The 24,794-nt window shown below is 40.6% G+C and overlaps 1 protein-coding gene across 2 annotated transcripts in view; it reads right to left on the minus strand.

Moving 5' to 3' along the window:
- Window positions 1–1,080: 1,080 nt before the first annotated feature.
- Window positions 1,081–24,794, minus strand: part of si:dkey-219c3.2 (transcription initiation factor TFIID subunit 4) — a 49,273-nt gene continuing 25,559 nt past the window's right edge. For both annotated transcript variants that reach the window (XM_036568311.1, XM_036568310.1), the window contains exon 15: window positions 1,081–3,268. In XM_036568311.1, coding sequence (XP_036424204.1) covers window positions 3,101–3,268 — 168 coding nt within the window. In that variant the 3' untranslated portion in view covers window positions 1,081–3,100. The remainder of the gene's footprint in view (window positions 3,269–24,794) is intronic.

Here is a 24,794-nt window from a genome sequence, read left to right on the forward strand (position 1 = left end):
AGGCGGAAGGGCACGGGTCAGAGAGAAGCTAGCCTCCTCCCCACACTGCCCCAGGAGCTGAGGTCACTTTCCCACAATCCTTTTACTCAGCCGGACCCCCCAGCCAAACAGGCCCAGTCATAGGGAGGAGAACACACAGCCCATGAGCGGCCAGAGGAAACTCGAAAGGTTACTTAGGTGGCTGGAAAACAGCGAACGATGCTTAATGTGTTGTAAAAATGCACAGTTAATAGCCGGAGTATTCTTTAGGCTCTTCTCTGCATAACCTCATTACAGGGGCAAAGGTCCCAGAGATGCCACCATGCTCCACGAGATCACGCGGTGAGTGTTGTCTTAGTACGACAGTGCGAACATACTGAAACATTATTCTTCACGCTATCCACCAAATGCGATGCTATACCCTGTCTTGGCCCTTGCGCTGGGTGTTGTTCATGCTCAGTCAGGCCCTTTGGCATTTTTTTTTATTTCACCTATAAAGCAAGCCTTTACGCCAGCCAAGCAGTTGTGTTTTTGACCACAGCCTCAGAACTACACTGGGGGACCCCACTGAAACCACAAAGAAAGAAAACTTTTAATTTAAGTACTGTTCTAATGGATGTTGTCAAAATGTATAATTAAGTAAGGTGCAAATGTATATTATTTAAATAAAGTTCATTTCTTTTTTGTTAATGCATAACTATTGATAATCATTGTAGTATTGCAGGCATGTGTTCAATATCCTTTTGTAATTGGTGTTGATCAAATGGACTTTTAATAAATCATTGGCCTTTTTTTTTCCTAATTTCATTTCCAGAAAGCTGTATTTCTTGCAGTCGTTCTTCAGAAAGAAGCTGGTTCTATTTTAGCTCTAGAACGTGCGCCGGCTTACCATGCAAATGAGCCCTCGCCGAGTTCACTTCAGCTAGGTGAGACAACCAAGAACGGCAGCGCTGTGCGTGTGAGGGACGAAATGGAGGAAAACAACCTTCACAAACAGCCTCTGGAGCCGCCGGCTTACAATCAGAACCAGCTGCTGGTTGTAAGAGCACTGCAGGTGGCACTCATTTATTAAAAGTTGCTCTTCTAATCAAGACTCAGAAGTGTAGGAAGGAACTTTATTCTTTTACAAAATAGTACAAATTTCGAGGAGGTGAACACTTTTTTTTTAAACCAGCCAAACATTTAAAAATTGTTAAATTTACCAAAAAATATAGAGTTTATAATAGATAATGTGGTCTTTGTAGACAATACAACATAGAAATAATCAAAGACCTGACCATTGGATCAGAAACTCTTGGTTTGTCTGAGCGCTTTCATGTGCAGGTACATAGAAACCAACCTCGCAGCAGAGGACTAAGGTGGATTGTGGCTGTGACAATCTAGATCTGAGGAAATCTGCATACTGCTTATTGTTGTTTGCAGGCAAAGTGAAGTCCAGTCCAGACTCCCTTAAAGCTGTTGGGTCACTGGAGTCCTGTCCTGCTGGGCTGACTGAACTTTCAAATTTCCACATGATTCAAATTCAAAATCAGTCCACTTTGTTCTAAAAGGCCCTTTTACTGACATCTATTCCAATTTAAAATTCCAGTGCAAGACTCATTCAACCTTAAAGGGGAATTCCACCAAACCTTTCAAAATTTCATGATTGCATCATTCAGAGTGGTTTGATATGAAATGCGGCATTCTATAGAAGATTAGAACTGCTCACAGTGGTGGTGATAGGAACCAGACGTCCAAAGTGTTTAATATCTCAAGAAAAGTTATTACATGAAATGGTTATGAATGGGGTGCCGGATGCCTGAAACATTGCTTTACAATAGTTTTGAGAAAGTTTAATAGTTTTCAAAAACATGAGTAGAGATGTACATGTAGGGTGTTGTAAGGCAAAATAGTCCTTAGAAAACAGAATTTTCACTATTTTACCATCATAAACATTACATATAAACCTCAGAAGACTATTAGGTTCACCTGGGTTGGACAGTAAATAAAAAGGCTATATTAGTGATGTTTGTGACCCCTGGTTCCAATCACCACCACTGTAGTTTCTGTACAATTCATCAGTTCACATCAAACCTCTCTGAATGACTGTCTACATCTCAAAGACTGAATTATGTAGAGATGGGGGGAAAAAAAAAAAATAAAAAAAAAATCAGTGAATTTCCTTTGAAATCTTAGAAGTCTATGCTGTGATCATACTTGCCTACAGTTTATTGACGAGAAGCTGCTCTACATTTTCAGTGGAGCAGCCAGATGATTTCATGCGTCATCCTTTCGGATGAAATTATGGCAGCCTCATCGTTACAGATGGCATTGTGCCATTTTCCTCCACCGTAACTCTTCACAGCATGTAGCTAACACACACATACACACGCTCCACATCAGGAGTGTGAGAAAATACTGTCACTGAATTACAAAACTGCACCCCATACGATGAAGGACAGCAACATGGAGCTCCTTCATTTTGCATAATCTGAAACGAGATCAGTCCAAACCATCATTTGGAGGTATGAAAGTCATAAGTTATTAAAATATTTAATAATTTGTTAGACTGCTAAAAAAAAGGAAAAAAAAAAACAAACAAAAAAGCTATACATTCACACTTCCAGTGTCCATATTGCAAATGAGGCATTTAAGTTAAAACAGCTTCAAGTCCAATCTTACTTTATACCAACAAATCAGAGTCATCCTGGAACATTAAAAATCAAATCAGATTCAAAAAGAACACATAAAAACAGGTGAATGCTCTCCTCTATGCTGGCTCCTGTACCAGCATACTGCAGTAAAAGGTAACAACTGAACAGAAACGCTGCCCACAATCCTCTCCTCTCTCTCTTCATGGCTTTCTATCACTCACTTCCTGAATATGCGTGTTTGGAGCATTAATATCTAGTACATTCCTCTTTCAGCAAAGACAGGATCTCAGTGATTATGTCCTAGCTTTGCCTGAAGGCACAAAGAAAAACGCAGGAGGCGACGTGGGAAGCAGGCCGGGAGGAAACGGACCTGGCCGATCAAACGATAAAGAGGCGACTGAGAGTCTGGACAGGGCACTGGTCGGACCCTACAGAGAGGAAGAGGAGAGATGGGGGGGATGAAGCTGAGCCGCTGCGCTGGACCAGTCCTATTTGAGCAGAGCTTTGTAGAGCAGCAGCGAGCGGGCTGTGGAGCGCTCCTGCTCCAGGCAGAAGATCAAGTCCCTGAGGTTAACCCGCGTGATCCGCTGCCGGACCTGTCGTGTGGAGGAGGAAGAGGAGGAAGAGGCCGCTGAGCCCAAAGAGCCTCCAGACACCTGTAAGATAATGTGACACACATTAGAATCCAAAATGCATTCAAACTTCTTCACCCACCCTGATTTTTATGACCGTCTGTATAGTTGTAGGCAGTTCCAACTATATAAAAAAAGAATTTTGCTGCATCACAACACAGCTGTTATATTCTACTATAACATAATGAGACTACATATGGCTACAATGACAGAGATAACAGCTCCTACTGAGTGGGGAGCTGGAGAACCTCTCCCCTTAGTTTACTAAGAAACTGAAATGGTGCACATCTATGGAAATGACGCTGTCAACTTACATCAGCAATGAAGTAAAGACAGTAATGGCACATATGTAACCATTTAAATGTTCGGAATCAATCATTCATATTTTATATTTGTAACTATTTTATTCATTGATAACTTACAGTGTGGACTTAAATACTACAAGCTACAAGAGTATGTTAATTTTTTTTTATTTAATATTTTGAGTTTTTTAGTTCCAATCTGCATCTAACCTTCTGTCCTGTAGCCCCCCGCTCCATCTGATTGAGCCAATCAAAGAATTAGCTGGAGCAGGTGTGGCAGAGAATGGGTGGACCTGGACTCTACAGGAAGGTAGACTTCCTGGACCAGAGTTGGTGACCACTGGTTTACAGCTCTGTTCATAAATCTGGATGCTAAAGAGATAGCAATAAGCTAAATATATGCAAAATCATCATCAATATGATACGTTCTATATCCCAAACCCAAACCCCTAAAATTTCAACCCACTGTTAGATTAGATCCCACTGTTATGAAGTAAATTTGTCACAAAGTCTGAAAATCAGCGCGTTACATTAAGAATTGTCACTATCAAAACATATTTTCTGCAATTAAGTAAACTTTGTGTTTTAATGAAAAACATGCTTTTGTGTGTGGACAACTGTTCAAAACTGTTTGCTAGACATGTTCTGGCTAGTGTTTTTGTTCAAAATTAACAAAATTTGTCGCTACTGAAACATTTGGTACAGTTATGGTTTGTTATGATTACATTTGGTCACCACTAATACAGTGTTTAATAATTTGTTTTCATAAAATAACTGACTAAGACAGGCAAGGCATAAACAAAAGGATTTTAGTCTGAAATAAAAATCTGTGTTTTAAACTCTTTCTGTAGATTCAGTACAATATATATATATATATATATATATATATATATATATACACACACACACACACACACACATACATGAAACAAAGTTTTTATGTTTTATATGTTACAGTTTTTTAAAAAATGTAAACAGTAGTGTACATCACAGTAGCATCACCAGTCTAAAACAGTAGTTCCTGGAGGTCTCCGCACATTTGGAACGTTTAGAATATCAAAAAAAAATTGTCAATGCAATGCCTACATTAAAGCCAAGCTACTGCAATGCTGATGAGGGCTGCATTTTAACTCCACTCTATTAGTGACTGAACGTTGGATATGATGGGTGATGAGCCACTGCTCCTGATAGCAGATTCCTTTTTAGCCCACTGCAGCTAATGGTGAGCTTTCTGATCTAAAACCCTCCAGAGAGGGAAAAAAAATAAATAAAAAAATAAATTTTGCAGGCCTAGAGATAATGATTTTAGCCGAACGGCCCTCAAGCCTGTTGAAGCCTGTGTGGATATATTTGTGTGTGTGTGTGTGTGTGTGTGTGTGTATATACAGCCACACCTGGAAATGAAAGGATGTGTGTGTCCTCTGCCCCAGGCTACAGAGTCACACCTCTGCCCACAGCCGTAGCCTCATACCACTCCCTGAGAGTCTACAGCTGACTCCAGCAGTGCTCCCAACTACAGTCCTGTGGTACTTCTGCCCAAAACATTTTAGCATTTTTTCCTGCTCTAACACACAGACTTCAACCCGTGGAATATTGAAACGCAATGCCCATCACCAGTGCAGTTCCTCTGCTTTAGCATAGAGATTCCTGTAAGTTAAGACAAATTTGGGACTTTAAATTAGAAATGTGATGTTATATATGTTAAGCTGTACTTCACTACCAAGAATTACAAAAAAGTTGGCTTTATTTTGTCCATCTTCAGCTTCCTTACGCCACAATGAAACCAGTACAGTATTAGAAATAAGGTTAACTAAGTAGTACAGAGATGGATTTCTCTCTCCAAACTCATCAGGGGAAGGTTAAAACACCTACATAGGATCTGATACCTACCCACATTATAATTACATGAAAAGGGGCATTACTGTCTTGTTTATTGTTTTGTTAAGTGTCTGTATTTGTCTGTTCTGTATGTCCAGTTTGTCATTATTATTATTATCATTTATTATTATTATTTTCTCATCCTCTCTCTTTACTTCTTCTGTTCTCTCTCTCTGTTATTTCTGTTCATTGTTTCACTCAAATCAGGGAATGGGTGCGAGGGTGGCGGGGTGGTGTTTGGAGGGGTGTTGGGTGGTTGTGGTGCCACATCACCTTATATCTATATGATCATTAATAAATGATGAGTTGCGACATTAATAGCGAAGTGAAAGAAAAAAAAATATATATGTATATATGTCCCCTGGAAAAGGGGGGGTGGTGATGTGGCCAAGGAATGTTGGCCCGGGGATTTAGAGATGGAAACCCTCTGGGCTTTTGAGGCCTAGCTATTTCTGTATAAAAATGGGGAAAAAGTTAATTTTGTTAATTTCAATTTAATCATCATGCATTTTTCATTTAAACTGCTAGTATTGCAGTAATACTTTTGTTATTTTATATATTAAGTTTTGGTTGTAAACAAAAGGGCTACAATGATCCAATCAGGACCTTTTTTCTATATGGTATCTAGGTAGATACAGCCAAGTGAGCTCTCCCATTAGTTAGGCCTTCAGGAGCTGAACTGAAGGCCTTAAACCTTACAATTATGATTAAAAACCTGATTAAATTAACCAGTTTTGATTTCCAGTAAGTGGGACCAATTTTGTGAGGAAAAAAAAAGTCACGCTAGGTCTTCTGGAAATTCCAGATACATCACTGACTGAATACGATCAGTGGACTAACCAAGTTTCTGCCACTATTAGAAATGGAAAACAGCAGCTGCTCTCTATATTTACAGGAGTCCCTGTAAAACTGGTACAATATATATGTTAATGTAAAGCTTCAAATAAACATGGAACATCTTTCACAAGCTTCAGAAGTTTGTATTTAATCTAGAATGCTCAAAGCATGTTTATGTGAATTCCTGATAGCTATCAGAAACGAGCATTATCCTATTGTGTTTTTGTTCCTTGTTTCTGAAAGTTTTGACATTCATGGATTGAAGTAAAGGCCTCTAAGAGTCTCTAAGAGTCACGGTTTGCCACTGCAGAGATGGGATCTCAGTGATCTCTTCTAAGCACATACAGTGCAATTATTCTTTTGGGGACCATCCTTGGTAATGCTGCTCAGGTAAGGAGGGGCAAGAGACAACATTACTGTATGATGTTTGTACAGTGGTCTGAGGCATGTTATCAGACTATAACTATGAGGCTTGGGGCCACATCACCCTGGTCGGTAATGAGGGAGAGAGCAAGAGAGAGAGCACGAGAGAAAGAAAAGGAGAATGAAACAGAGGTGCCAGACAGCCTCCAGGCACACAACACACACCACACCCTACAGGAACACCCTGCAGCGAAGAGGGTTCCTAACACTCCCTAAACTCTCATGATCGCTATGCTGACACAACTCATATTCTCTGATGTGTTTATTCAGGCAAGTTAGTACGTGGTCTTGGGAGCGCGCCTGTGTTGGGAAAATTAAGGTATTATTTGAGAACCAAGAGTCATTTACATGGGAAGATTTAGAGATGATGTGTGGGAACAGTTTGATCAGATGTTCTGCTTTTTTTTCTTTTGCTCTTGCAAACACACATCTGGACATTTCTTATTTGACACGTGAGATCGCAAGATTTCATCCCACTCCCGCCCACTCCAGCACGATTTCATCCTGCTCCCGCCCACTCCAGCAAGATTTCATCCCGCACCCGCCCACTCCAGCACGATTTCATCCTGCTCCCGCCCACTCTAGCAAGATTTCATCCTGCTCCCGCCCACTCCAGCAAGATTTCATCCCGCACCCGCCCACTCCAGCACGATTTCATCCTGCTCCCGCCCACTCTAGCAAGATTTCATCCTGCTCCCGCCCACTCCAGCAAGATTTCATCCTGCTCCCGCCCACTCTAGCAAGATTTCATCCTGCTCCCGCCCACTCTAGCAAGATTTCATCCTGCTCCCGCCCACTCCAGCAAAATTTCATCCTGCTCCTCACCACACCTGCAAGATTTCACCCCACCCCAGCCCACTCCCACAAGACTCCATCCTGCCCCAGCCCGCAAGATCTCATCCCACAAGAAGTCATTCCATTCTCACTCACTCCTATAAGTTTTCATCCCCCTTACACTCACTCCCACAAGCTTCCGTCCTGCCCTTGCAAGATTTCATACAGCTCCTGCCCACTCCCACAAGATTTTATCCCACTCCCGCTTCAATCACTCTTCATTTAACACCGGGCCGCTCCCTGTCCTGCTCTCACAGAAAATCTGCACCATTTGTCCCAATCCCGCTCCCACCTGCAGTCCCGTATAGCTGATTTTTAATCAGCATTAGTCACCACTGAAAATGACTTGCATTTAGTCGGCTTTAGTGTTGTGTCACCTTTATTCACTCCACAGCTGTGTCTGTCTGACTCTTCAGTGTCAATCATCTCTGTAGGCTACAAGAATGCAAGAATGCAGTTCATGGGATTGTTTCATAACTATTTAGAACAAGTTTATTACTTTATTTTGCTGTTGTATATTACTGATATATGCAAATTATTAAGTGACTTATCGTTTTATTTAGGCTATCCATCAATTTGCGGTATGTGGTGTCCTGCTCCCGCCCACACTGGGCTTGTTAACTGCCGGCTCCTGCACATGACACTAAAATATAGCCCTGTACCGCACTGCAAAATGCAGACCTCTACTTTGCAAGTTAGCGGAACAAGGTATGGAAGTAATTTTGAAACATTTATATGATGGGAATTATGAAATTTTACCATACTGTAAACAGCAGCTGGCAATTTCAGATTATGTAAAATAACAAAAATGGAGATACAAGTGGATATAATATTAACAAAATCAGATTTTTGGAATGCATAACTGTAATCAAGTCATACTTTATTTCACTATTTGCCTCTATAGTGTAAAAAACACTTAAGCCAAAACGTGATTGATCTGGAGAAGAGCTGTCCATTAAGGGTGTGAAAAATTCAATACAGTGGAAAAAAAAAAAGAAAAAAAATATAAATATAAATATAATATAAATATATAATCAGGGCTCTGTAGAATCAGATATTTAGCACAAAATATTGAAAACAATCAAATCTTTTCCTCAAAATCTAACTGTGTACTATTACACTTGTAATGTACATTTGGAAAGTACAGATTCTAACAAATTCCTCTTTATCCAATCAATATTTCCTAATAAATGTTCCTTTCTTTACTGTATAATCTCCACTGAGATGCAGACGTTACTCATTTACTTCAATAAAACAAGAAAAGCCTTCTCTTATTTAATGAACATGTGTCAAAGCCCTTGGTACAATATGATTATCATTACAGGAATATGACATGCAAACTGAACTGAATGCTGCCACTTAGTTAGCACCAGAAACGCTTTCACTAGCACAAAAACACTGAAACATTGGAAGATGGTGTTTCACAGTTAACATGTGTGGGTGAACGTGCCGGAGGCGTTTTGCCACTATCCTAGTGCTGCGCTTGAGAACGGGCTTGTTAAGCCTGCATAAATGTGTAAAGATATGGATGAATACATTACCGTTGTGAGCATTTCTACGCCCCAGGCAGTAACTGAAAACTGAAGTGTTTTTTTCTTCCCTTCTCTTATTTTAACACATTAACTATGGAGCTCAACATGTTGAGTAGTACAGCTAACTATCTTTGGAGTGTCAACATATATTGAAGGAACTGAAGTGGGTGGACATTTACACAACGATAAAATTGATCTAGATTGAAGTTTAATTCCAAATGACGCTTCAATGGATAAAATAAACACCGAACAAGAATGCAAAAGCATGACCCTTTAAATGTTACATAGATGTTCTTAAAAAATTTTTCACAATTTATGTGGATCAGTCAGTGACAAGCTGCACGGAGCGCAGCCCAGTGCCAAAGTCATTCAGAGCGAGCTGAACGGCAGGGCTAAAGAAGCCCTGGTACCTTATTATTGCAAATGACTGGGAGACCTGCCCTGGAAAGGTTAGGGAGAGCCCGCGGGTGGTGTTTGTGTGTGCGTGTGTGTGAGAGAGTGTGTGCGTGGGCATTCTGTGGCGTTTGGGGAAATGACTCGCCTTTCGCCTGCACGAACACAGCCCCGTCTCTGCAGAAGTGCAGCCCTGGGCCATGCAGCCCTCCACAGCTCCACTTTAACCCTTCACCACTCCACACTGGCAGCTACACACTGTCCACAAACGCTGAGCTGAGACCAGTCTGACTCGCTCACCACCTGATCCTGATCACCAGCGCAGAACAGAGCTTTAATCGGCCCTGAGATTTTGAACTGAACCCGTATGCAGCCCGAGAACATTCTCTGCCTGTGTCCATCCCAACCTGCCCCTGGTTTCAAATTTGAATCTGATCGCAGCTGGCAAAATTTTGCTTGAACCCAACCGTAGCCCAACAAATTTTGACTGTAACCTGAGAAAATTCAGTCTGAACCTATTAGAACAGCCTAATAATCATCTAGGTAATTTCAATTTCATTTTAAAGAATTTATACATTGTTCAATGCCTTTTGGCTGCACTAAACTGACTCACACTCCTTACTGCCAACCACCCGAACGAATCCAGTAGGCAAGTTTAGAAACAGATACAGGAGAACTAAAATGAAGAGTACAACTAAAGCAGGAGTAAATGCAGGTCACAATCTGTTAATGACAGACTCTGAGCAACCTAGACATCTAATTTAAACAATTTTAATAATTTACATATTAGAGAAACGTCCAAACCCCAATGTGAAGTCATTGTCATGTCCGGACCAATATTTCCATCTCTATTACGGAAACAACAGCACTGATATCAGATCAAAGTTAAAAGGCAAATATGACCCACTTCCCCCTCCAAGAGAAAACAGCAGCGGAACCTGATGAAACTGGTGAGGGGTTAGAGGATACGGACGTGGTCACGCTCACCAGGCACAATCCTGGTTTGCGGTTTGGTTCGCAGCACTAACCATGGATTCCAATTTGTAAACTGGTTGACACAAGGACTAATTAAAATGTCTTGCTTGAGGCTGAGGGATTTTCTAATTAGCGCAGTATTGACAAAGCTGCAGTTCCGTGGCCTGCAGTGGGAGCCGAGAGGCTGCGGTGTAGAATCAGGGATAAAAGCCAGGCCTCCAGCTCAGTCCAAACACAGGAGATGGAGCCTAGATTCGTATGTATGGACGCTGGTTAGCAAACACGGAATTGAGCACAGGAAAGAAGAAAACAACCACAACAAAATTATTTCAGTAGCGAGATAGCTGGGGCTCAGTATATTACGCCATATATGTGCATGATATTACCATGTCATATGTTTGGGATAGCTTGTAAAGTTTCTGAGTACAATGTGTGCAGAAAAACTCAGAGGTCATTCTTGCTCGTGAAGGGGGTTTAACCAGTGTAGACACAGTTCTAAATACAGTTTGGAAAACCAAAAATGCTCTGAAGCACAAGAACTTCAGGCCTGATGCATTTGCTCATTTTCAATTCAGTATATTAAGACCTACACTGAAATATAAACAAGCAGTGTAAATCTCTAACTTCACAATTAGACTGCAATTCCTCAGGAAATGATTGAATATATCATGAAATCTCAAATTTCACCACAATTTGTATTGACTATTCAATAGAAATATACTGAAAACACAAAAGTAACTGGATGAACTGTTTACACTGTAGAAGAACATAAATGATATATATGACATATCAGGGTTTTTTTTTTAATTTTTGTTTGAAAACAGCCTGAGAATTTATATTTTAGCCAAAAATAATAGCATATACAGCAAAAAGATATATAAAATTTGTATTATAACTTTAAATAAAAGCCAAATTTAAAAGACTTGTTTTCAGAAGTTTCTTAAAATTGTATTCCGAACTTGACTGCATAGTTGTGAAAGGTACCGAGGTCCACAGTTTAGAAGTATAATAAAAGAAAGAGCCTCCACTTTTTTTTGTAACAACGGATTATAATCAATTAACATTCGGTTAATTGATTATAATCCATTATATGGTTAATTCACCTTCAGATCGACGCATGCACATTTACACCCAAAAAATGCACATATTAACAGGCTCTGTTTCAACCCTGTTCGAAACCTGGAGCAACTGTTTTGGGCAAGAGTGCTGCAAAGTATGTGAAATGCCAATGTGGACTACTATTTGGGTGATGAGCAAACTAAAACACAGCAACAGAGTCATGATGTCTTCATTTCTCATCGCTAATTACTTGTTTTTTTCTCATGTAAACACAGCAGTGCTAATTCTAATGCAGCACTGAACCCCAGGCCACTGCCCACTGCAGGACTGGTTACGGCCGACCATTCAACCAAAGCCAGAGTTTAGAGAAGGTAAAAGTGAGAGGATGCAGCACACAGGGTGATTCATCCAGCCTCGGCTGTGGGAGTCGAGAATCTCCTCCAGACTTTTAGCCTCAAAAACAAAACAAAAAAAAATGTATGATTAAGCATAAAGAAACTACGCCATCCAACACTTCTGAACACATACACCGTATTTAAGGCACAGCTATCACTGCCTCCACACTGACATGAAAGGAAAATCTTTGCTTGTTCTCTAAACCTATCTGATTGCAGCTATTCTGTTTGAGTTCGTAAATAGGCGAACCCTTTTAGAATAACCAACCTCTCTCTCTCTCTTTTTTCCTCCTCTTTCTCAGTACAAAAAGCTGGGCTGCTAGAGGCACAGCCTTGAGGGGAACACACACTCCGGCTCCATCTGCCTGCAACACAAACAGCTCTGCTGCACCGTCTTCACACACTGAAATAGACTGTGTGCGTGTGTGTGGCGTACACGGCTACAGGCTACGCACTCAGCTTCGGGGCCACATTGTACAAACAGAAGAAGAAATACAAAGATGGTGGAGCACAAAAAGCATCCACTCACAGAGATCTGCGTTTTAGTGTCGAAGAATTCTCCATCAGGATGGTTGGAGAACAAATTCTTCATCAGGATTAGAATAGTGAAACATGAAATTATCTAACGTTATATTCCACCGTTCTGAAACTCGCACGGTTTAGAAAGACTAAGAAAAAGCAAGATTCAAGATCATCTGTCAAAAAATACATTTACACAAACGACTACTATTCAAAATGTAGCCAATCAGCCAATATGCATTTGGTGTCTGAATTCTGCTTCTTTAGTTTTGCACTGGAACAATGAGGGTTATGTAGCCAACAAGTACTGGAGGCTTTTAGCCATCAGATTAGCATTGTGCAAACTGCAGTGTTCCCCCCCACCGTAAAATAGGACAGACGGCCCACCTGGCCAAACTCACATGCCGACATTAAGATGCAACTGGCAGGCTAATGTATGCTTCGTAGTGTTTGGTTTTTACGTCTTTATGCGCTCGTTTTTCACTGAAGGTAGCATCTAGTCACAGCTTTAATTACAGAATTTCTTGATCCTTAAAGAAAAAATAAAATCGTTTGGGGAGGTTTTATTGAAATAGTGTTGGTGTTGTAGCACTGAATAGCCAATTTTTACTCTATCCTTGTGTTGAGAGACTGGCTGAAGCAATCAAAACTATCCACCATACTCAATGTGCTAGGGGGTCAATCCCATGCCCACAGGTCTCTCTTTTTGCAGAGTGAATAGAGGATAATAACAGACATAAAAATCTAAACTAAGGCACAATCCCATTTTACCCCTCGCTCCTAACACTTAGCCCTTGAGCATACACGTCCAGGGGTAAAGTGTCCCAGTTTTTGTTGAGATAGAGGGGTAGGGTCAAGTGTTAGGGCTACATGGCCCTCAAAACGGAGGTTTTTCAGAGACACACTCCAAATGAAGTGTTATGGAAAAAAAGAAAAACCAGCAAGATGGCTGCACAAGCGACCAAAGAAACCCACAAACGTGAGAATTTTCTCAGTTAAAACATGTCAATTGTATTATCTTAATTTAATGTTGTCTCAATGTATTAGTATAAAAAAATACTAATAGTATGCTAATATGTAACTGCTGCTCCATTTAAGATGGAACGGGAAAATCTGAAGGAGAAGCTGGCGAATAGCTGACTTCAGCTTCATATCACCAAAGAATTATAGGTGGGCAATAATAAATAATTGTCGTATCCCCCCCTTTGAAGGCATATGATTTCCTAAATGTAACTAAAGCCCAGCAGTGAGGAGCTGAACTTTACTCTCCTCTGCTGTCACTGCAGACTGGCAGGGTCGCCTACAGAGCAGCACTAGTAGCCTGTTAATGAAGTAATGTTCTTCTTTATTTGAGGGTCCCATTTCATAGGGGAAGATTTCAGCCACTACCCCTTGTACCCCAAGGGGAAAGGTGACACTTGAAAAACAAGGGGGAGGGGTAAAAATAAGAAATGGGATTGGGTCTAAAAAGCGTGGTGATCTTTGCCATTTTATCAACAAAGTAAAACAGAGAGCTCTCATCTTCTGAATGAATTCAGTCTTCAAGCACTAATAAGAGCAGATGTAGTTGGAATTTGTTTTACACTTGACAGTCCTAAGATTATTTGATGCTGGTTTTAGAAGTGGTTTTAGGGGTGAGCTGGGGGGCCAACATCACAGCTACATAGGCAATGTTCCTTAAACATAACAGCTCAAATCTTGAGCAGCAATCAGTCCCACACCTCAATAAAGACGAAGCCTACACTATAAAACTTACACTATGGGTAGACACAGTAGTCAAACAGCTTTCAGATGTGAGATAAGCTGAAATATATCAAACTGCCCCAGGCTTAGTTGCACACACAAACACACTCTCACGCCTGAGGGTCATGGGGAAATATCAGATGGATTATTTACACAACTGCCCATAGATTTCAGATACTGGAGACACACTAGTCTCAGTAAAACACAAAAGACCAAAACCCACTCCCTGCTTATTCTTCATTTAACCATCAACAAATAGACAACAGAGCCTTCAGGCAGTGAGAGCCTAAACAATGGGATAAAGGATTCGGCTTCATTCAGTTGAGAAAAGGGTCCACACTTTAGATTCAGACTAATACTCTGAAAATGTATAAAATAAAGTTGACAAAAGGGTTATCTGGAGCACTTTGGAGCAAAGAACCACTTTTGGTTCCCTAAAGAACCCTTCTTTACAGAACCATTCATTGAAAGGTTCTTTATGGAAACAAAAGTGGTTATTTTTCTATGGTTGTTCATTGGTCTTCTTTACAGAGCCATCCATTGAAAGGGTCTTATAGAAACAAAAGTAGTTATGTTTCTATGGTTCTTCTGTGAAGAAATATAATGTGGTTCCTCTATGACAGTTCTTTAAAGAACCATCCACAGAAAGGCTCTTTAGGGCAGTGGATTTCAGGCTGGTCCTTAGGCTCCCAGTCAGTCCTCCTTTTTGCTCTATCCTTTTTTCCTGAGTTGGGTTGGACAGTCTGGGGACCCTTTAGCGGCAGTTTGAGAACCACTGATTAAGGGAACTAAAAGTAGTTCTTCTATGACTGTTCTTCTACGGTTCTTCTGTAAAGAATGATTAATTGAAAGTTTCCTTCTTTGTAGACGTGTGCCAATATTCAATAATAAGGTAAACAGGGATGTTATGATATTGTTAATGTGGACACTATGAAATACTGTTAATTGTCACTTGAGGGTATTCTGAAGCATGACCTTTGGTGACGATGACCCTAAGCATCACCATATGAAGTTCCCTTAATATATCATACTGAGGAATGAAGCATCTTACAATGATCTGAGAGAATACAGAGCCCTAGGAACACAGAACCCTGAGAGCATAGGTCCATGCCCTGTGCTAGATAGGGGGGTTTTAAATAAACAAAATCTACGAGAAACTAAACACAAGATCCTCATCAAGACTATAAAAATAAAATCTAGAAATTACAGATTCCAGAAATGAATGAAGACTGTCATGCCATTGTACAAGGTGCCATCAGGGAAGTTCTTTCTAAAGACAGAAATACCCAAAATGTTTAACCACCACATTACTCATATTAAAAACGATATTTGTACATATAATACATGCATATCATCTTAAACGTGTAGTGATAAAAGGTTAGGCAGCTGCCCTAATGTAACAGTTTTAGGGCAAATAGCTAATTCTATGATTGCTCTCTAGTTCCTCTGTTGAAAAGATCTTCAGGGAACCAAAGTTAGTTGTTCTATTACTTCATAATGCTTTAAAGAACCCTTTTGACAACTTTATTTTTTAGTGTGACATGGGACTACATTGTCCCATGTCATTGTCAGACCCTACAAACTGCTGCAAGTGAGAGTCGTTCACGTTGTTTGGCTGGATGAGTAAAATAAGCAGCAAGAATGAAACTGAAGGGTGGAAGAGCGAGGTAGTGAGAGACAGTGAGAGAGAGAGAGAGAGAGAGACAGGCAGACAGACAGAGTTTGAGAGCGTGAGATTGTGAGGAAGAGAGTGACGTGGTAGAGTGCGACTTGGATTTAATATTTTATAATTGCCCAGGGGACATTTCACAGATCAATGTGAGACTGTACCCGAGCCTGTGCCAGAGAAAGCAAAAGAGCCAGAAAGAGCAAAGCGCGGGGGGGTGGAGAGAGAGAGAGATAGAAAGTAATAAAGATATAATGACAGCAAGAGCAAAGAGTAAAAGCAAAAACAGCAAAAAAAAAGGAGAATGGAAGTGCAAAAGAGAGAGAGCAAATGAAAAAGATCTGTTCTGGAGTTCTCTCGATACCCTCGGTCTACTTAAGCCAAGTGTGTGTGCAGCGCTGGGTGAAATACACCCCGCTCTGGCTGCCGCGCCTGCGGGCCACGCTATAGGCACACATTACCTCTTTTAATGGGCTTCTATTTCAGCTGCAGAAGGGAAGCCAATAACCTCTCAACACTAATGGATTAGTCCACATGTACACAAGGTCTGTAGCTAATATTACTCTGACTATAGGCCTTCCCCACGGATCAAAGACTCGAGAAATAGGCCAAACAAACGTGATTAAAGCGGGAGCTGATGATTGGATGATTGTATTCAAGTCATAGTGCTGCGCAAAAAGTCAGAGACCACCCTTCATTTATTTAATTTCCAGTCAAAACAGCTGTTACATACAATTTATTCATTTTTGTGTCAGGAAAAAGCAGAAAACATATTTAACCGAAAATTAACAGAAGCCACAACATCTAAGTTTAATAAGAAATGTTTCTGTGTTCAGTGTGTTCCATCTTTACCTTTATAACAGCTTCCATTCTTTTTCGAAGATTTGCTTTCAGGTTTTCTAAGAAATCTGTCTTAGAAGTTCGTAGAATTTTCTACTTATAACAATCTAAATAATCCCAAACACATTCAGTGATGTTGAGGTCTGGACTCTGGGGTAACCAGTCCATTGTTCACTAGCAGCTTTCGTGTTTAATTTGCAAATTTTCTTCCTTCAATTTTCAAATGTTGCTACTCTCAGTAGGGCTTCTTGACAGCTATCCTTGCAGACCCATAATGTTGTCTTCTCACAGTGGAAGGATGGACAGAAACTGATCTGAATCAAGAGTGGAGCTCTCCTCTCTCAAAGATGAAAGCTTTAAGTCCTGTTTATCTGATGGGTACAGTATTGGTGGTCTACCAGGTCTTAGGGGTCTCCTTTTCCATATCTTTTAATCACTTTTTGAACCTTTGGAAACTCTTATTTCAGGTATTATCTGACTTTCTCCTCCCTTATTCAATATTCTCATCAAAAATATCGCCTGAAAAATGAATAACATGGTGGCTGTTTTGACTGGACTTTAAATAAATGAAAGATGGTCTCTGACTTTTGCACAGTACTGTATATTATTTACTTCTCACATTAAGTATTTTACCTGAATAGCAGCTTTAAATAAATCATTTTTCAGATTTTCAAAAAAGTGTTGAACAGTCTTATTTATGTGCTGCTGAGAAACCTGAGAGAAATTTCATTGCAGTTTTGCAGAAACAACCTTTTAAATCCAACTTGAAATCACGTCGCACATCATTGTCCTTCCATGGCCAAAACCAGATAAATGTACTTTTTTTGTTTAATTAGGTCAGATTAACGAAGGAGGTAATTAAATTCTCAGATGGGCATCTTCAAAGTGCCAAAGGCCCGACTTTGTTGCTGGAGCTGAATGCGTTCTCATTGATGTAAGCAAAACTTTGAGGGGCATCATTAAAGCAGGAGAGAACCTGTATATGTACATCCTCAAAATACATTTGACAACCGTAAAGACAAGTAGAAGACAAATCTTGGAGATGCACAGACCTGCAGCATATAGGTGAAAGACTGGGAAACAAACCATGAACATGATTACAGGCAAAAAGCAGGGATAGGCACTTAAACCATTAACCTATCTGCTCTTTGATCATACTCTTGTTCTCCTTCCAACCTAAAAATAGAGTTTAATGTTATTTGCTGTGCAATGCAGTATGCTGTAACTCTCAGCCTTATCAGCTTCACAGAATTCACAATTTTGTACTGTAATGTTGTTCTATAATGTCCCCTCACTCCAATACTCAGCATGCAAATACATAATACAATTTTTGGGAATCCCTGTGGTGTCAACCAATCCTGACTGCTAGCCTAGCCACTGATCTATAGGCTAAGTGGAAAAATTATCTATTATCTTTTCCAGAGTGTCTTTAAGTCCATGCAACAATGTACGTGAATTATCTACTAGTGTCATCACATCTTCATCAGTATGATGACAGGACTAGCATCAGTATGCTAGTCCTAAATTTGACCCTTCCTTTTAATTGTGCATGTGAATGCAAAACCATTACACAGGGAGATTCACTCGAAAGAGGCCCTGAAAATTCTGTAATAACTCTCGCTAGGACGAAGCAATCTGAACGAAACCATGTGCTCCTCAGTGTATGGAGCTTCGAACAAGCTGGGATGCCCCTGTGTCGGAGTGATGAGGTAGGTGCTGGACAGCCGCCACGACGTTTAACCTCCATTTGCAACTACCGGGTGCAAGCCCCCATACCCCTTCATGTGTCTGGCAGAAAACGGAGATCACTTCCAGCATCGCATGTAATGCAATCGATTACACACACGTCAAGGTATGTAGAGTATTTTTTTGGTTCAGATTGCTTCATCATAACAGGAGTTACAACAGAATATTCAGGGCCTCTTTCGAGTGAATCTCCTTGTGTATTTCATGCTTTACAGGTAGACTCTTGGCAGCGCACACACACCTTATTTTAGCATGTTTGTTTTCTCCTGACTCAGTCTTTCAATTTTAACAAAGAAATCTTACATCATACTACCATGCTATGCGTACTACATATTACCACAAATCTGTCGTCTTTTTGTCTAAAACATTTCCAAATATTTCTCCACTGAGATGTTGCCATTTCGCTTAACATGAGACGCAATGTGAGCTGCTTATGGCTTAACCTTCTTGGTGGTTCTACTTTTCATACTTAGTCTAAAGAAAACATTTCTTTTTTTATTTCTAAACTACTCATAATATATCTACTTAAACAAACATGAATAACCACATGCACCCCTAGCAACAAGTGTAGAAGGAGCTTCTTTAATACGTGGTTTTATAACAGAAGGCTTGGCTCACCTGTATTCATTCTTCAGTCACTGAAGTGTCTGAACATGAAATGACAACACAGCCAGTACAAGTGTTAGGCCTGATGATAAACATGCTGCGGTAAAATCCTGAACATATGATGATCAAACAATGCTGTCTGCATGTAGGCAGTGTGACATGTCTCGGTTTAAGTGGAAGTTGCTGCAGAGATGATGTTTAGGGAAAAACAACATTACATTCACAGAGAGTAAGGCTAGCCTCCTCCTCATAGCTCCACTAGCCTGAGGTCACACACAGGCAATCTCTGGCATTAAGTTATTCCACTCAGCCCATGCAAACTGATAACACACTCCTCATGATCCGTCTTATCATGTCAAAACACATGCAGATAACTCGCAGATTACACACATACATACACACACACACAGAACGCAGCGTTACACTCAAACAGGAAAATGTCAATCAGCTGGCAGGATCAGTCAAACATGAGGTTGACATTAATTACTTACCCTGCTGAACCTTCTCACTAACTACAAGCTAACTACACAAAGCCAAGCACTGGAGCTAACATCAGTCTAACTCTCAGGTTTGGGATTTATTTGGAATGAGTATTAGGAATACATATTCATACAGAAATTAAGTAACTGTATTCAGGCCAAGTTGCATTTTATAAAGTAGTATCCATAATACTGTTTTTTTTTTGGGAACACACTAAATGAAAAAACAGTCTTCAAAACCAAAACCATTAATGCTTGTTTATTAACTTTATTTATTTAACGTTAGTCGAAATCTAAAGAGGACCTCAGGTAACAGCTTTGATAAAAATACTGAATTTTCTACTAAAGCCTGAGTAGACTGATAAATCAATGTGATCAGTTATTAATCTCAGTGTTACTGAGCTCTGCTAAAGCCTGAGTAGACTGATAAATCAATGTGATCAGTTATTAATCTCAGTGTTACTGAGCTCTGCTAAAGCCTGAGTAGACTGATAAATCAATGTGATCAGTTATTAATCTCAGTGTTACTGAGCTCTGCTAAAGGCTGAGTAGACTGATAAATCAGTGTGATGGTCAATTCTGAAGTAGGCAATGCTACCTCTTCAAAGTATTTTGCCCAACACTGCTAATTCTTATACTTATGACAGAACTAGGGATGTGCACTCCGGCTAATTTTGATAGCCAAGTATCTGCAAAAGTTAAACAGATGCCTAGTTACTTCAGCCGAAATTAACAGGGCTCTAGTTGGAAGCTTACTCTTTTAGGTGATCGTACTGGTGTTAAGAGTCTAAAAAAGGTGGTACCAAAAAAGTTTAGGAACAAGCAGGGGAATACATTTGAAACATGTTCTATTATAAAAAACCACACAAACTTGAAAAGATGTTGTTCGGCCAAAAAGGCATAGTTTTGCTTTGAAACCTCATTTTTGTTTGAAGTATACTGCCAACTGGGTACCTTAGTATTAAAGGAATACACATTTCCCCTTGTAGTCGATCCAAGTAACCTTGGTGCCCAAAGTTTACTTCTTCAGTTTTGCACTGGAGCCATGATGCTAATGTAGCTAACAAGTAATAGAACTGTGTGCTGTTTGTGGTGGTAAATTCTAGGTCCATAATTAAGCATCAGACAACTATATTTTAAGTTACTACAGCTTTCGAGAAGGTGCTACAGTTTGCTGCACTAACGAGGGAAGTAACTGAGGAATCAGCCAATCAAAACCTTTTCAAACAGTAACAGCCTTGCTATAATTTTATTAGTAAATGGAATAAAGACATCTACAGGTTATATTAACTCACCCTTTAACGTAAAACACAAATGAGCACAGGAAACGTTCTTCAGATCACTAACGTGACGCACGAGTCACACCCAATGCAAAATATTAAGCATCACTGCTTGCGCAACCTGCCGCATAGTTACTTGTCTAAAATCAGCTTTACACCTCACCACTTAACATCGCACAAACTGCATGACTAAATAATCACACACTTGCCAAACAGACCTGCTTATGTGGACGAAATGATGTAATGTTCCAGTAGTAGCAGCAATTTTGAAGTCTGAATTTTTGTAGATAACAGTATGTCATACATTACCAGAAACCACATAAGCAAGTCTATCTGAGATCATGTAGTACGTTGACATGGTTTAAGAAAAATGTGATGATGAAGGGATGTTACCTGCAGCTCCAGTGCAATAGTAGTGAAGCAAAATTCAGGCACCAAAAATGTCTTGGTGAACTGACATCTGAGGTACGATGGGAACGGTGCAAATTTGATTTTTTGCTAAAGTATGACTTTAAATGCTATTATGCTAGCATTTTTGAAACTACTGATGTCAAATATTATAAAAAAACAAATACACAAACACAGATTCTGGGAATCTGTATGCAATGTGATGCAATATGCGATGTTTGGCCTTATTCATCCTCTCACTTAAAAAACATGCAGTATTTCAGTTGGTTGCTAGTTTAATGATCAACTAGCTGCCTGTCTGCATGGCAATAATCTGCACCTGCTAGCACTGGACACCTAAAGAACTGAACATTTCTAAGCATATGGGCTGAAAAGCTGTTTGCATGAAGCCGAGCATGTTCTACAGGTTTATAATTGAAGTGGTTTAAAGTGAGAAGCAGAGAAGAGCAAGATTTTAGACACAAGTAGTCTGGAATGACTGAGCAAACAGAAGTGAACAAAAGCAACAAGTAAGGAGGCTTGAAGTGTACTGTATGTGTAATGTGACAGTGTAGAGTCAAGCATGTCGAGCAAAAAAAAAAAAAACACATGCACTGGCTTCTAAAACCTCGACTGGTAACATTTTAAACTCCAGCCCAGTGCAAAAAGGCCGGCTTTGGTGCAGCTCATTACTGGCTTCACAATTCAGTCTGCCTTTGGTATTCCATGCCTGTCCCTTCCCCCCACTCCCGTCTCCCTCGCCCCAGGCTCATCTGGCAGAAGGGGAGGTTTTAATTGTGGCTATAGAACTCGGCGCGGTTTTTTGCCTGTGAGCGAGCCCTTGCTTCAGTGGGTGAGAGAGCTTGCTTTAGTGATATTGGGTGCAGTCCATCCCTCCAGGCTGCTTTTAATGGCTCCTCTCCCCCTCTCTTTCATAGCCGGCCTCAGATAGTTTTCCATGTGATGCCTTGTTAATTCTGCTGCAGGGAAGGGCAAGCGTATCTCTCTCCCTCACTCTCTCGCTCTGTACCTCATTTCTTCGTTCTCTCTCTCTCAATCTCTTTATTTTTTTCTCTCCCTCCTTTCTTTGTACCAGCCTTTCTTGATCATCTGCGCTGACTAAATCAAAGTTAATGGCAAAATGTAGTACTTACAAGATGCATGTACTTCAAAAAAAATATATACATATATACAAAACCCAGTCAATGTATACTAGTGTCTATTATCCTATAGTCATTAAAGATGAAAGGGTGAGAAAGGATGCGTGTATCAGACTACGCGTTCAGCGAATTCCTCCTCCCTTCTTTTTTCTGTCACTCCCTATTTTTTCCTCTACCCACAGTCTGCTTTCTGTACCCTCAATTCTTCCCTGCTGCGGTCCCTCTGGCCTCCAAAGTGGAAAGGACATGTTAATATGCAGCGGACAGCTCAACTCTGACCCCATGCACGGTCCTCCCTCGGGCTCAGTCTGGTATGCAGACCCGTGGGCGCACGGCAGCCTTTATTAAAGTCGGGCCTAGAACTTACCCCTGAGGAACGCCCTCATCACCTGCTCTGTGACTGACTAATCCAGCCTTGGGCTCTGCTGGAGGCCGTGCCTATGGCCCAAACGGTTCGTCAAGCCTGAGACAGCAGCTCCAGTCCTGACTGGCAATCAGATAGAAACTGCCTAGAGGGCTCAGGGCCTAAACAAAGGGCGCCAAAAGAAAAGGGGGGAAAAAAAAGCACCACCTTCCCTGAATGCACACCCAACAAGCAGTGTAAGAGAATTGTCTCAGTGTCCGAGCTGTTGTCCTCTATGCATCCTGAAATCCAACATTGCTATGACACTATAGGCAGCCCTAACAGAGCGCTAAAGGGGAGCTAGCATTGTGGGGCATTTTTTTTTTGCTGTCAGGAAGCAGGGTCAGAATTAAAAGTGGAGCCTTCGTAGCATAGCCGACTAGCTGGCAGACTGACTCTCGCTCCGGGCCACGTTGGCCCTCGGGCGCATTACTGCAGAGATGAAATATCTGACTGGCCCCTTCAGAGCAGGCCCAGCTACAGGCCCTGAGGCCAGCACTGACCCCTTTAGAAAAGTCACATTCACTTTACTCCACAGGGAGGGAGGGGGAAGACAGAGAGAAGGAGAGAGAGAGAGAGAGAGAGAGGGGAGGGGAGGGAAAACACAGGACCGCCAAGGGCACTATAGAGGCGGATGTGAAAGACTGAAATGTGGGGAGGCGAAAATGGGAAAGATCGGCTCCTTGCCTTCAGTTCAGATACGCGTGCAATAAAACCTTTTTTTCCTGTGACATTCTGAAAGACTGGGCGAAACAGTTAAAAAAAGATCAGTACTGTAGGTACAGTTTTCTACAAGTCTATTTCTCTCCCATCTGCACCCCCCCCCTTTTAAATACTGGAATCTTGTGAACAGATGAAGATAAAGCACAGTGAAAGAGGTCAGGAGTGCAATCAGAGAGCAGAAGTAATGCTTTTATTTGGTTATTTATGCTCTTTATACTGGGGACATTTAGAGCCACACACAGCAGCAGATCGAATCAAAGCAAGCAATGCAAAAATCTAACCCATGTGGCAGGTCATTCAACTGCAGCCACTTCTTTCTGTGGCGATATTATTTATGCATGGAACATTAGGAGGCACATTTCTAGCAGCAAACAGCAGCAGACGTCTCCTTAACCAGTTAGTGTAATGTTTAGCCAACAAGCGGTGAATCTGAGGGAATGAAAGCACGTTTTAATGTATATCTTCTTCAGTGGCGAAACAAGTTATTTTACTTCTACTCTCTGCAGCAGAAGCTGCAAAATAGTGCAGCTTCAAAAGTGCTTTGAAAAGGGACAGACAAATCAATTTCCAAGATGATGCAAATTACGGATGGAAAAGCAATTAACTATTAACCGACAAATAAACAAAGTTGGTTTTTTTCAACATTTTCAATAGACAACAGTTCCTAACTGAATGAATTGTACACTAGGGCACAATTGGCAACTGGTTCAGGACCACTTTTCGAGAGGACGATATCACAACTACAACAATTTACCATTAAAAGGAAACATCGCAATACAAGCCATAAGACAGACAACTAAATAGTTCAAGTTTTCCAAGAGAAAGTGTGATGACCAGCCATGTGAGGAAATCACATGCGTGTTTAAAGAAAGGGAGATACTAAGGCCTAAGGTCATGGCATTTGTGTGTAAACAGAACTTTAGAATATAGAACTTTCAGCAGCCCATCATTATATATTTAGTTTTTATATATTATGATGGTCCTCAGTTTAAACAAAGCCAGGTTCTCACATAGGGCACAGGCCATTTTCTGAATATACATGCTGACGACTGGCCTCACCTATTAATGCTACATTCTACTGTCAATAGAAGGAAAACTTATATATCAGGACATTAATTCAGGATTCAGTTGATGCGTGCACTCATAAGAGTGCGTGTATAAAGTATTTTAAAATGGCTTTAAATGTGGCTCAGCCAATCAGATTTCAGAACCAGGACTGTCTGTTTTATAACTGATATTTTAATGGGTCACGTCCTCAATTTTAGGCTTTCTGGTTATTGGTCAATTGTTGGGTAATCAGTGAAAAGAATGTGCCACAATTTGCAGCACAAATGCAAACATGGCTCATTGTTCCACTGGAAGAGACAAGA

This window comes from Colossoma macropomum, unplaced genomic scaffold (genome assembly GCF_904425465.1).
Source record: "Colossoma macropomum unplaced genomic scaffold, Colossoma_macropomum, whole genome shotgun sequence".
Taxonomy (NCBI): Eukaryota; Metazoa; Chordata; class Actinopteri; order Characiformes; family Serrasalmidae; genus Colossoma; species Colossoma macropomum.